Below are 13,463 nucleotides of genomic sequence, written 5' to 3' on the forward strand. Positions count from 1 at the left end.
CCACCCCCCACCCTCCACCTCATGATGCTTAATCGATGTAATCAACTTTAATTTGATGCAGGGTGAAAAAAAAAATGCACAGAAACAAATTATTTTTCAAGAATAATTAAATAGATTCAACATCTTTCTCCAACAGAATTGCAGAATTCACAGATGGTACCTTCCCAAAGGAAAAAGTACTATAGCTTACTAGGGTATATTAGACTTAACAGTTACTATATGCAGTAATGGACTTCTATACATTTTACATCAGATTAAAACTTTGGGTGTAAGATTCAGATAATTATTTATTAAAAGCTAGACATTTTAAATGAGAATAAGAAAGAAAAGTATGTCTTTGTGCCCCCTTTTCCCTGTTAATGCCCTATCGGCCCCCCTGGCTAAACTTTGCTGGATCCGCCCCTGCACAGTTACCAGCTGTCAGCTACGTAGAAAAGGATCCTGGTGTAGAAAGTAATATTAAATAAATTCTAACAACAGCTTATCAAGGTTAAACGTGCTGCTGTTGTTCAGCCGCTGGTTTCTTCTTTCTGGTGCAAAGTGGGCCAAAAACAAAGAAGAGAGACGGACTTGTGACAGAAAAGCCGATCAGCTGATCATTAAGCAGTTTCACGATTGAAGTAGCGGCAGGAAGGGGAGGGAGAGAGAGAGGCAGTCGCTCCATATATCGGTTGTTAAGCTTAACGTGGGAATGCTTTACAAACATTCAGAGATGAACTTACACACTTGCTTTACTTCTCTCTGGGATAACTTCCTCGGAGATGAAATGCTGGTTTGGTAGCGAGGCTACAAATACACACAGCCGCTCTATCACATGAGGCATACTGCTGCAACGTGCTACGGTTATGAGCCGAGTTACGCTGTGTTGCAAGTTTTGTGAGATGCTTTTTTGATATTTAATGGATCGGATTACATTTTTTATTTTTCGCTGATATCCGATCCAGTAATTTAGGTCAGTATCGGACTGATACCGATACGTAATATCGGATCGGTCCATCTCTAGAAAAAACACAGCCTGATCTGATGAGTCTCGATTTCTGCTGAGACATTTGGATGGCTGGTTCAGAATTATGTGTAATGGCTCCACCAACAGCAAAAATAAGTCCTTTGATTGTATGACACAGTAACAAAAAAGTTTTATTAACTTTCCATATGTAACTAAAACAAGCTATTAGCTTACAACATTTCTGTGTATGTACAATGTCAAAGTGTTCAGAGATAAAAAGCCAAAAGCAGCATCTTTATTATTGGCAGGGATCAATCCTGATCACGGTGACCTGCTCTCCAGCACATCGCCTGGACCCCGCCTCACATTCAGTCATAGTCACGTTAACTCTGCCGTCACCAGAGGTGACGCAGAGTGGAGCAGAGTCTTTGGGGCATTCTGTTGCGTTCTTGCACACGCATTTTCTCTCTGATTCTGCAAATGAAAAGCACAATGGTTATATACAACATCCCGGTGCAGTCACATATATTCTTCTGTTTTTGGCTTTTATTTTGAGAAAAAAAACAACAACTTTTCTAGAGGAGACTCACCATGACAGATTGTTCCCGGCTGGCAGTCCTCGCAGGATGTAAACCTCTTCTCTGGCCACCGGCAGTTGCTGTCGCTAGTCAACACAAAGTTCTGGCCCATACACTGCAGAGCTCCGAGCTTACAGACATCTAGCACCATATTACGGTTTCCACGAAGTGTGGCACACAGCTGCAGAGAAGTCCTAAAAGAAGACAATACACAGAAACGGACAGAATTAAAATGAGGTTTTATAAATAGATGGAGTATTTCCAATTTGCTAAATACAGAAATTGACATCAACTTACGTGCACTGATTCGGCATTTTACAGACACACTCGTTCTTTCCCAGAGTCTCCCATAGTTTACATGTTAGGCCAGAAGGAGGAGAGGGAGCTGTGGGGGCTGAGGAAAGCATACAAAAAGCAGGATTCAACCATATATTAAAGGAGATATAACGTGACGTGACAAAAGGGTCCTAAAAATTGACTGCACCTTACCAGCCCACCACCAAAATGCAGCCAGAAAAAGTTATTGAGTAGAAAATACTGAACATATAACAGCTAGAGAGATAGAAGTCACCCTTAGAGAACAAATAAAGAAGAGCAAGATGAAATGTATTTTACCTGCTGTACAATGAGCATCGGCAGGAGAAGGAGACCACTGCAGACTGGGAGTGCAGATGATCTCCGACACCTCTCTGTCCATCATCGAGCCCTTGGGGCAGGACAGGGACACACTGTCTCCAATCTCATAGGCTTGTTTGGTTGGTGTGGCTACAACTAAACTGTTGAGGGAGGGAATCCCACATGTGGAACCTGGAACGGGAGGAGAAAGCTTTTGAGCATTAGGGAATGATAAATACAACAACACTGTACTTCCGAATTAGTTACTAACAATGGAAAAACTTAAAATATGGAGATCTTCAAGGTTTCACTCAGTTCTGGGACTTAATTTTACTCCATCTTACGAGGCTGTGTAGGATTTATGATCCTGCTGTGTGCCCTGTTCAGCAGGTAACTATGTCCAAAATTCAAGTGGATATAAAGCAGCAAGAGGGAGGTGTTAGAAATGAGGTAAAACCTGCTGGTTCCCACAAACTGTACATAAAAGATGGGCATCGCCACCAAAGATGTCACCCGTTTTTCTACTATGAAGCTTCCAACCACGGTTAAGGAGCATCTCTGACTGTTAGACTGCATGCTCACACGTTAACAAGTACTCTCATGACCTGGATTATCCTCCTTTCTGGCCCTAGAAATAACGATCATTTACAAAATGAACTTCCCCTTTTATTCAGTAAGACCTGAAAATAGCAACTGAGTCCTCGCAGTCATTAAACAAAAGTTTGCCTGTTTGCAACCAGAGGAGTCGCCCCCCGCTGGCCATTACAAAACAATGCAGGCTTCAGACGCTTCATTAATGTTGACAGCAATTTCCAAAATGTAATTCAATTATCAACGTCTTATTTGAATGATTACCCTCATTACAGATGAGAGAGAGAGAAAAAGATAGAGACTTGGGTGAGCTACAACTTTTCTGAACAGAAACCACCTGAGCCTGTCTGATGTTTTGTTCTGTAGGTTTTTTACTTTCAGTGGAAGTAGTTGCATTAAGTGACTTCATCCTCACTCTGAATGCCTGACTCCCAATCTGTCCAGCCAGAAACTCAAGGACTATTATTACTTAAAAAAAACACGGCACCTACAGCAGAATATAAAACAACAAAATGAAAGGAAAGTTTCTTTACTCTTTTCTGAGCAACCTTTGATTCATGACGAGCTGCTCAGATTTCACAGATATGTGTCACTGTGAAATGGGCTGCTACAATAGGAAAGAAAAGAAAGAAAAGACATCTGGTCGTATATTTATTTTGATAACTGACAAAAACGCCTAAGAAAATAATGGATGGACCAGTTGTTGAAGTGAGTGGACCCAGGTCCCTTTGAACCACGCACAACACCAATAATTTCTGACTCTTTTATCATCTAATCAGATATCAAGAAATATTCATCTGAAGAAAATATCGTGGTGTCTCAACCAACAGATAAGGCAAAGCTTTGACTTGGAAATCACCTCTGCATTATCTCAGTAAGTAACAAAGCTGGGTGTAGCCCTATAGGTAATATCCAGTTCCCTCTTTTGCTTTCTCACAGACTGTTTACCTTAGTGCATCCTGCCTAATTGTGACTATTGAAATAAATTTAATCTGACTACAAAAAGAAGCCTCAAAGCTCCAGAAATTTCTGCACAGGAGCACAAAATGCTCATGTGCCAAGGTGTGAAGTAATGAAGTACAAATATGTTGTTGCTATACTTAAGTGGAATTGTCAGGTACCTGAACTTTACTTTTTGCCACCTCTGCTCATGTGAAGGAATCCATTCATAAATACTGAAGAATTCCCTCTGGACCAGAGCACTCATAAATGACCACATGGCACACAAAAATCACTCCATGACTCCAGACTCCTGAGTCCTGGCTTCTTAGCCAGTGGCTACATTTACACAGCAGTTTCTGGGATAACCTGATAGCAAAGGAAACAACGATACACAAAAAAACCACAAAACATACTTTTACAAACCCTCGGTCCTGTAGTCCACTTTTGGTTTTCGGCACATGTTTCAACTGCATTTCCACTGAGGTAATACCAGTCCACACAGGAGTACTCCACCGTGTTTCCAACCAGGTAAAAATCTCTGGGATTCTAGAAAAAAAAATGACAGGAAAGCTCAATCATCCTTAGCCTGATGGACTTAAAGAAGATTCACAGTTCAAACACCAGAGGTTCAGCAGCCTTAACAGCTGTAGCCTCACCTGAACAAATCCATTCCTGAGGTTTGGAGGAGGCCCACAGGTTTTTGGTGGAGTTACAGAAAGACTGAAGCACTGGGGCTCCATCATCCTGAGAGCAAACAGTTTGCAGTTAGACGACTCTGATACTCCTAAATGAATGTCACCGGAGTGAATGAGTTTGGAATATCAAAATCACAACTTGTGGATCCAAATCATTAAGGACATTGCAAATAACCTTTAAAACCTTGAGAATTAAATGAATGAAAACCTTTGATTTTGCTTTTTAAACTGTTATATTTTATGTATTTGTTTGCGTAATATTGATTAAGTTACATTTACCAGACTAATAGTTAAATAAAATGATCCTTACTGTAAATATTGGATGTCTGGGTCTTCACAGGGCTTCTGTTCCACCTGCAGTCCAGTGCAATGTTGTCCACCTCTGCTGGGGGCGGGGTTATTGCAGCTTCGGGTTCTTGACCTTTGACCTCCAGAACACGCTCCCCAGGAAGACCAACAGCTCCAGCTGCCATGGATCACCCCTGAAGGAAATTAGGAGATCTTTAGTTTCCAGTTCTGTCTTGTTGGAAAGGTGTTTGGATGGCACAATAAAACTATTAACAGTTTTAATAGTTTTGTATCAAATCAGCTCCAAACATCACTAAGTTCTGACCCCTCTGTGTTTTATGGCTGGTTACCTGGTTGTTCTCCAATCACAGCCCCGTTCTCGCACGCTCGTCCTGAGGTTCCCGGGCGGCAGACACAGCGACATTCGGAGCCCGTCAGCAGCGGCTGGCCGTTGTTCTGACACGGCCGGCAGTGACAGGGATGCTCCTCCGCCAGGTACTCCTCTATGGCCCTTTTCAGGTGGAGCTTCTTCAGTCCTGCACACTGCACTTCCTTAACTAGCTCATACAGAGGGCGCAGCTGAAAAACCCCACAGGTTATATAGGACTTAAAAACTTTTAAAACAAATACACATAATCTGTCATCAAGGAAGGTTATTTATTATGTAAAGAAACCAAATTGTATCTTTTTAAGTGCAAATGCGTAGCTGACAGAGAAAGAGTCACTTAACCTGGATGAAGCAGACAATAGAAAGAAAGCATATAGAGTTATCTCTGTTATACCTTCTGGTTTATGACTTCAGGGAAGTCTTTGACAGATGAAGCCCAGTTATCGTAAACTTGTCCATTAGCTTCTGGGTTTTCCAGATCCAGAACGCTCAGAGCACCAATGAGTCCTATATCTCCTCCAAACACATTGACCTTAATGGGCATCTTGTTAACACTGCTTCCTGTAGAAAGTAAGCTGAGGTTAAATCATTTATTTGGTGTCTTTGACCCTCTATGGGCCACTGTGTATGGTTCAAAAGTCTTGATACAAAAACCTTTCACCCACCGTGGCTGCTTGATAAAGATTTTGTCAGTTTTTCACAGACTGTTTTGACTTTTTTCCTGAAGAAACGGCGCTTAACTTTCCTCCAACACCTCTGGTAATCTATATCTGTCGTACCTTTACAGAAAACAAGCCAGGATCAAACAGATTATCTCTAACGTGTGTGGATTATTTTAAATTGACTAAAATGTCTGGTATCATTGATACCAAATATTCTTACTGGTAGATGCGAGTGCCTGACGGTCTAACTCCAGCAAGGCTTGGTATTCGCCTCCAAGTGAGCCCTCGGAAAGGTAGTGCGTGCCGTACTTCTGGAGCACCTGACGGTAGGCCGAGTAGTCATACGTGAGGGGCAGTGAGGACAAGGCTTTCCAGAAGCCTTCGGACAGAGTCAGATACTGGGGGGCAGAGTTTTGAAACTGGGCCAGCTCCACTTTATTCTTCAGGATTATAAGTCGGTAGGCCTGGATGACAGATGTGGAAGGAAAAACTTGAGCAAGGTGCTGACAGAGCCGACTGATCTGAGCCTAGTTACTGTTTGTTAATCTCATTGGAATTAAAGAAAAGACATAAACAGTATTTGTGTATGCACACCTTCTTGTTAGTAACCTCCTTGTGAAACGTGCGCCGGTCGTGCACCAGAAAGGCATTGCCCTGGATGTGCTGAACGTAGGACCAAGAGCTCTCGTAGGATTCGTCGCTCTCATCATTGTCTACTGTCACCTGCAGCACAAACAAAGACATCAGAGTTCAGCATTTCCTAAAATCAAACGGCAGCTTGTCACATCAGCTCCATGTTGTTCAGGCTGTCAGTCAGCTCACAACTCAACAACTTCAGGCTGGATTTCAAGGGAAATTTCTGCAAACGTTTATTATCCCAACAGCTGGACAAATCCAACTGAGTTTTCCTCAAAAGGCCATCATCCAGAGCAAATTTGTCACTTTGAGTGAACTTTTACCTGCAACTACTTGAGCATGTATTTATTATCTTACTGGGTTATTCATAGGAGTCAGCTCACCAACTTTATTTTGCATGAAAACTACAGGCTCCTGTTCGACTCACCTCAAAGTTATATCTGAGGATGTTATGTGGCAGTCTGTACAAGACTTTATGGTCACCACTGAACACCTTCCTACACTGCCCTCCAAAGCTCCGAGTGTTGATCACATCTGCTCTCAGTTTCCCTGTTAGGATATCGTACCTGCACAACATAACACACACACACACACACACACACACACACACACACACACACACACACACACACACACACACACACACAACCATCAGTTTTACACCAAACTGCAGTCTCATTGGCTGAAAGGCTAGCATGGAGACAAATTGTTGAGTCCAAAACTTAAAGGAGACCCCACTGAGGTTATGCAGTCTACATTCTAGACACATAAGTTAAATATTCTCCTTCCCAAAAATCATATCCTGATCTGCAATCACATTCCTGGTGTTGGGAGCTGTAGCTACTTACCCTCGACCTGTGAAGTCAGAGTTTGGAGGTGTTTTGTCAAGGTCACACACGGCCAGGCTGTTGTCTTCGCCGCAGTTTCGCTCGTCCAGACCGTCCTCACAGTCCTGGTCTCCATTACACACCAGAGACTGGCTGATACACTGACCTGCATGATGGTTTCAGTAAAGAGGTTTATCCACAGATTGCAAAAAAAAAATGCTGTCGAAGGCATTTGAATTATTTGTGATATTTTTGTTTACACTGCAATTTACCAGAGGTGCAGCGAAACCTGTCTCCACAGCCTGCTTCCAGTGGACATCTTTTCTGTGGGACACATGTTTGTGTTTGAGTGGCGTCTCCTGAGCACGGCACACCGCCAAACTGGGCGTACACTTCCACGTGTCGAGTTCGTACCTGTGAACAAAGTGATTCAAAACATTAATACTGCTTTTGCACTCTAATACTGCTATTGAAGCTTAATTGCCTACAATTGTTGTTTATCAGTACACTGCTTTGCAACCCACTTCCATCCCAGTTCTTCCTTTTAGCTAGTATCTGACTTCAAAAACGTCAAATCCTTGGTCACTCACTCCTGCTCTGTTTGGTCATGGACTTGATTCGGCTGAAATAGAAGTATTACTCCTCTTTTGACTGCAGGGGCTCTGACTAAACTGTAGCCATGCAAGTGTAATGAATAAATGGAGGGCTCTCACTGTGTTTCCTCTCACAGTCTTGAGGCCTACTGTTTCTGTTGGCCTGAGGATTACACAAAGTGCAAATCTGAGTCTGCGTAATGGACTGTGGGGATCAGGCATCATTGAATATGTGGCTGCTGTGTAAACAATTTGTGTGTCTGCTATATTCATTACATCACAGCAAAGGGACAAACTGTGCAGAAATAATGCACATCTCGGGACAAAACACTGGTCTCCAAAACATTATACTTTAATAAGGCTCGGCTTTAAAGTGAAGATCAGAAGAGGCAGAACAAAAAAAAACAAACTTGCAGGGTGATCTTTGCCTATGCCTCACCAAACAGTTTTTGCTTTATCTAACAGTTTGTTTAAACTGGGGGTCAAGTCTTTGTGAAATTCTGTGCCAAAACGAATCTTTAAATAATGTTCAGGCAATAAGCCAATGCTTATTTTGCTTTTGCTGTTGTTCGTGTCCTCCCCTTGTACCAAAGAAAAACATAGACCTTAAATATAGACATTTAGCAAGAACAGAATTGATGTGGCAAAGCAAATCCACAGTGCTGGTAATTTGATAGAATTCACCAACTTTGATACTGGCCTACACTTATATTCAAAACCAATGTAAAGTTCCTAAAGATATTATTCAAAAAGTGGGGCCAAATTACCCATACAGCAAGATCCATGTGTAAAAATTAGATTTCGCTTCTAGTTCTCAAAGTAAAGCTAAAGTGGAAGTGCCATAAAGCTGCATCTTTCTAACGGCCAGCAGGGGGCGACTCTGGTATCTTTTATTGTATAGAATCTATGTGAAGAAACAGGCCTAGGCTGTAAAAAGTTTCTGTATCATCTCAATAACTAGTTTTAAGCCCTATTTAATACAACATGACACTATTATTTTAAATTATCACTCCATTTAGAGCTTCTCTTCAGTATGAAGTGCTTCATAAATGCTACTCTTCAAAGGACGGAAGGGCAATTGCTGTTCGACATTTACACACATCTTATTTCTGACTCCATTTTTGTTTATGACTATTTCTGGCATGTGTGATTGTCAGCTTCCCCGGTCAAGTCTGGGGGTGTAGCTTTTCTCCCAGTGCCAATTTTCTCTGCAGTGCCAATTTCAAAATTGCAGTTTCGTGTTCAGCTTGAGGTTTCACAACAGGACTTCTCAAATCAATAGTTGATGTTTGATCCCATGTTTTATATACAGTCTATGGGTTTAAATTGTGATTAGAGCTGACTGGAGTGTCGATTCCGAGGGACTCCTTGTGCTTAAGTGTCCTTGATCAGGAGTAGAAGCACAATGGCTTGTTAGAATTTACCGTAGATCAGGCTAAAAGGCACTCTATTTACGTGCAAAGGATTTAGCTAGATGTTCCTGCTACATGTAAGTGAATGCTGAAGCAGTTCTAATGTACCTTTGTACTTGTGCAGCCATCACACTCAGACCAGTCTCCATAAGGCCCCCATCTGCAGTTTACAGCCTGCTGAGAACTGAGGATGAGGATGGGACAGTGTATTCATTGCAAAACAGTTATGTTATATTATATTATTTAAAATGTGCAGATAGTAGAAAAACTTTTGAGAATGAAAAAAAATTCAAAACTAAGGTTTTGACAAACAGAGTACCAGAGATATGTTTACCAGCCGACAGTGTCAAAGATTTGTACATGTGTGCACCTACCAAACAGGAGAGATGAAGGCAAGTGACAATGCCAAAGCAGCAGCCAAATTCAGCTGTGAAAAAAAGGCAGGGAGAGGGTTCATTTAATGTAAAAACTCCTCATTTTTCATTATTTACCATTAACAAACTAGTTATGCTCGATTAGCCAAAAATACCTCCCAATTATTTTTAGATATAATTTAAATTTGATAAGTGCTTACCTTCATGATGTGCTCCTCAGAGTTCAGCCGTCTCCTCTGGACTAGCACAATAGCACTCAGGCTCATATAACCAGCTGGGGAGGGTTGGAGGAGGGTTGAGCATTGGTGGTTTTTACTCATTAGAGTTCAGGAATTCCCACACTGAAGAAACATCCACAATTCATGAGCCATGAACGGAGACTCGGCGTTCTTTTCCACAGCTTCCATTTTTTTGCCAAACTAACTGTAGTTTTTAACCGTGTGTTTGTTTCCAGTAAAAATATGTGATAATCCTGTTTGCCTTGGGAACAACAAGAACGGTGTGCTCTTTTTTGTCCTTTTTTCATTGTAGGAGAACAGCAGCAGCTACGTCACAGCTGTTTATCCTGGCTAAGGCTTCCACAAGCTGAGTCAGCGTGATTTAGCCAAAGGTCACGTTAGACCAATATTTGAAAACATTAGATTTTTTTGTTGCACAATTCATGTAGAAAGGTGCCAGGTATTAAATCCAGGTATAAAAACAAGTCCAGTTACCTTCATTTCAGGTACTTAAAACTCCAGACAGTGGTAGAACTTATACAGGCAGACTGGATTATAGCCCAGCAGTGGTCTGTCATTATGCAACAAATAGCTACAAGAAATAGTTCAAGTCTTTGGAATTAACCAGGATTTGTATATTAATTGGTGCTAAAATGTGGTCTAAACATAATGTGTAAGGCATGATTGAGAAAGCAGAAATTCTTTTCTCCTGGTGTGTAAAATCAGTAGATTAAGAAGGTATTATGTGTGAAACTGAAAAAATAAAAAGAAAGATTACACCCAAAAAATGTAAAAGTTTGCTTATGATGTTTAAAAGCACAGTAGCCTCTATTTTTGTCAGCCTAATGAAGCATAATAATAGAAGCTGTAGTTCTATTGTGCTTCTGCCTGTGTGCACACTTGTTCCTCTAGAGGGCACTGGTTACCACTGTGAGAGTAACATAAACCTGTGCTGTAGTGGTGCGTGTTGGATGCTCAGGACACAAGACTATAAATTCTTGCTTATGCCTTTTGTTTGTTTGTTTTTAGTATTGCAGTTCTGGTGATTATATTTTGAATAATAATATAACTCTAGCATCAAATGTCTTAGAAGATATTTCTTTCCCTAAACCTTGTCAAAGTAACATGAATTTATGGATTTTACACACATGATACATAAGTGAACACTCACACTTGTACAAACAGGATATTCACTATAGGCCACACAACACAGCACAGACTCATTTTGCAAAGCAGACACACTCCACCTAAAGAACTACACACGGAAACCAGTTTCCCATGACTCCTTTCAGGGGGTGACTTCCAGGTAAAATCCAGGTAACAGTTTAGTAAAATAAGAAGTCATGTATGCAACAATAAACAAAACAAAACACTACTATAGAGATCATTGTTAAATATTTTGGGGACGTCTTTATTGAACCTCTGTAAGTTATGCCCAATATTCCTTCTTCTTTTTCTTCTTCTTCTGCATCTTCCTTTGCTACACCAACCCTCTGCACGTCCTCCTTCGCCACATCCATGAACCTCCTCTGCGGCCTTTTCTTTTCCTTTTGAATATATCCGCCGTCCTTCCCCTGCACATGTCTAAACCATCTCTATTGGAATAAATTCAGGATTCTTACTTAAAAATACATCAACATATGAAAATAAAAACAACCTATTCAATGCATCTTGGTAAAGTTTCAACCACACCTGCTCTTCATCAGACCAAAAACAAAGCAGCTCCAAATCATGATGATACTGATGATAATGATTTTTATGAGATTCTTTGAGTTACTGTGATTGAACTGTGAGACCAGTCTAAGTATATACCTGGTGAAAATTTCGACATATTAAGATAACAGGGTGTTCTGTGATTTTGTATCCTCTTCCCCTGAGAGTCTAATATCACTAACAGCAGGCTTCTTTTATAACCATAACTTTTCACCTATATTGACCGAGTTTGCGTCCTATCTCAAATATCAAAACTGCAGAATATGTGTGTGTCTCTCTGTGTGCTATGCAGAGCATGTGGAGAGTGCGTGGGTGGTTTGAGGGGTGGTCTGAGGACAGGGTCAAAAACAAGCTGTAGCTGACATATGATTGGGTAAGGACTCACATGTACTGCTGAATGGAAAAGCACTGAAATGTGACTCCACAGGCTGGGAGGCATTCGCTCTGTTAGTCCACATGTAGAGTCCAAGCTGAAGCTGAGCTTTTTTCAGCCATTTGTTGAGTTGATCACAGTTTCTCTCAGCACCCACGGCAGCTACCAATCAGCTGTAAGAGCTTTATTAAAAAGGTTGACTAATGCGCTTAATCACATAAATATATTGAATTGTTTAGATGATACTGTGTTATCCATTTTTTCCAGAGCAATTTCAACATTTCACAGAAAAATATTGACATTTTTTACTTGATCTGAGAGTTCTGGTTACTGTGTGCAGGTTTTATAAAACAAATAAAGACACATGCACATGACACACTTAGTATGAGTATTATTAAGGACAAAAGGTGAGAGTGAAAAAATACAATAAGAATCTGTAGCAGACTAAGAAAATACTAAAATGTTTAGTTTTCTTTTGTTTTTAGTTTTTTTCTTGTAAATTTACAAGAAAAAATGATTAAATTTGGAAGAAATAAGGCAAATCTTTTGGAAAAAAATTGGTAAATTATAGGGAAAAATAAAGATCTAGCAAATTCACATGGAAGGATTCACATGAAAAAATATGAATTTGGTCATATTCAGGAGACAAAAAGTGTCATAGCTAGGAGAAACTGAGAAACACAAAAACAGCAAATTGAGAAAAAATGTGGCAATTTTTTGCATTTTGCAAGAAAAAATTGTCAATATTGTCAAATATTGACAAAATTGAATTAATGAGAACAAATGCAGATTTATTGTTAAATATGTGACAAAGTAAATAGAAAAACCTAAAAATTAAAAAAAAAAAAAAAACTCGGTACACTTAGGCATGTAGAAATGGTCAAGAGGGGCAGGCTGCTGTGTGTATTTCAGAAACTACTGATCTAGTTTTCCCACATAACCATCTCTCGAATTTACAGAGAATACACCCAGTAAGCGTCAGTTCTTTGGGTCACAAGTCTTTTCCTCTGGGTGAAAAGGACTCATTGATGATGAGTTCACAGGAAAATGGCCAGACTGCTTTGACAGCAAGATATGAGAAACTCAAATAACCTGTCATTACAAAGTGTGCAGACGAGCATCACATGAGGTTCTCATTCAAAACTTTGAGGCAGATGGGCTACAGCAGCAGAAGACCACACCAGGTGCCACTCTTGTCTGCTACGAACAGGAAACTGAAGCTACAATCCACACAGGCTAACCAAAATAGATTTCTGCTGTGACATTTGGATGGAAGGCTCAGAATTTGGCATAAACAACATGGATCCCTGGATCATTTACCAGCACAGCCTACCTGAGTATTGTTGCTGACCATGCCCATCCCTTTATGAGCACAAAGGATAACGCACCACGTTTCAAACAGGTTACATGGACATGAAAATGACTTCACTGTGCGTAAATGGCCTCCACAGCCACCACATCTAAATCCCACAGAGCCATGAAGACAGATAGGAGCAAGGTATACCTAATAAAGTGTCCGGTAAGTGCCTTCTCACTGTTTTCCTGCTGTTCTCAGACTCCACCGGTAGATGGCGCCACTCTTTGCTTCTCCACAGCGTAAACACATCACAGC

The 13,463-nt window shown here is 40.7% G+C and overlaps 1 protein-coding gene across 1 annotated transcript; it reads right to left on the minus strand.

Annotated features, from left to right (window-relative positions):
* Window positions 1–1,118: 1,118 nt before the first annotated feature.
* Window positions 1,119–9,902, minus strand: c7b (complement component 7b). Its single transcript, XM_031745716.2, has 18 exons — window positions 9,748–9,902; window positions 9,548–9,600; window positions 9,282–9,357; window positions 7,441–7,582; window positions 7,190–7,334; window positions 6,769–6,907; window positions 6,300–6,428; window positions 5,926–6,169; window positions 5,709–5,822; window positions 5,438–5,604; window positions 5,006–5,234; window positions 4,678–4,849; window positions 4,329–4,416; window positions 4,086–4,218; window positions 2,140–2,331; window positions 1,822–1,918; window positions 1,537–1,718; window positions 1,119–1,420 (listed from the first exon to the last, which is right to left on the minus strand). Exons 1-18 carry the CDS (start codon window positions 9,865–9,867, stop codon window positions 1,245–1,247), a joined length of 2,598 nt encoding a protein of 865 aa, XP_031601576.1. The 5' UTR covers window positions 9,868–9,902; the 3' UTR covers window positions 1,119–1,244.
* Between the last annotated feature and the right edge of the window lie 3,561 nt (window positions 9,903–13,463).

Source organism: Oreochromis aureus, linkage group 7 (genome assembly GCF_013358895.1).
Source record: "Oreochromis aureus strain Israel breed Guangdong linkage group 7, ZZ_aureus, whole genome shotgun sequence".
NCBI lineage: Eukaryota > Metazoa > Chordata > Actinopteri > Cichliformes > Cichlidae > Oreochromis > Oreochromis aureus.

Excerpts from the sequence above, each read along its gene's own strand:
- c7b (XM_031745716.2), bottom strand. The coding sequence starts at position 9,867 with ATGAGTAAAAACCACCAATGCTCAACCCTCCTCCAACCCTCCCCAGCT. Across the intron at positions 9,358-9,547 it reads GCCTTCATCTCTCCTGTTTG|TTCTCAGCAGGCTGTAAACT; the intron begins GTAGGTGCACAC and ends CCTCATCCTCAG. Across the intron at positions 6,908-7,189 it reads TCTGACTTCACAGGTCGAGG|GTACGATATCCTAACAGGGA; the intron begins GTAAGTAGCTAC and ends TATGTTGTGCAG.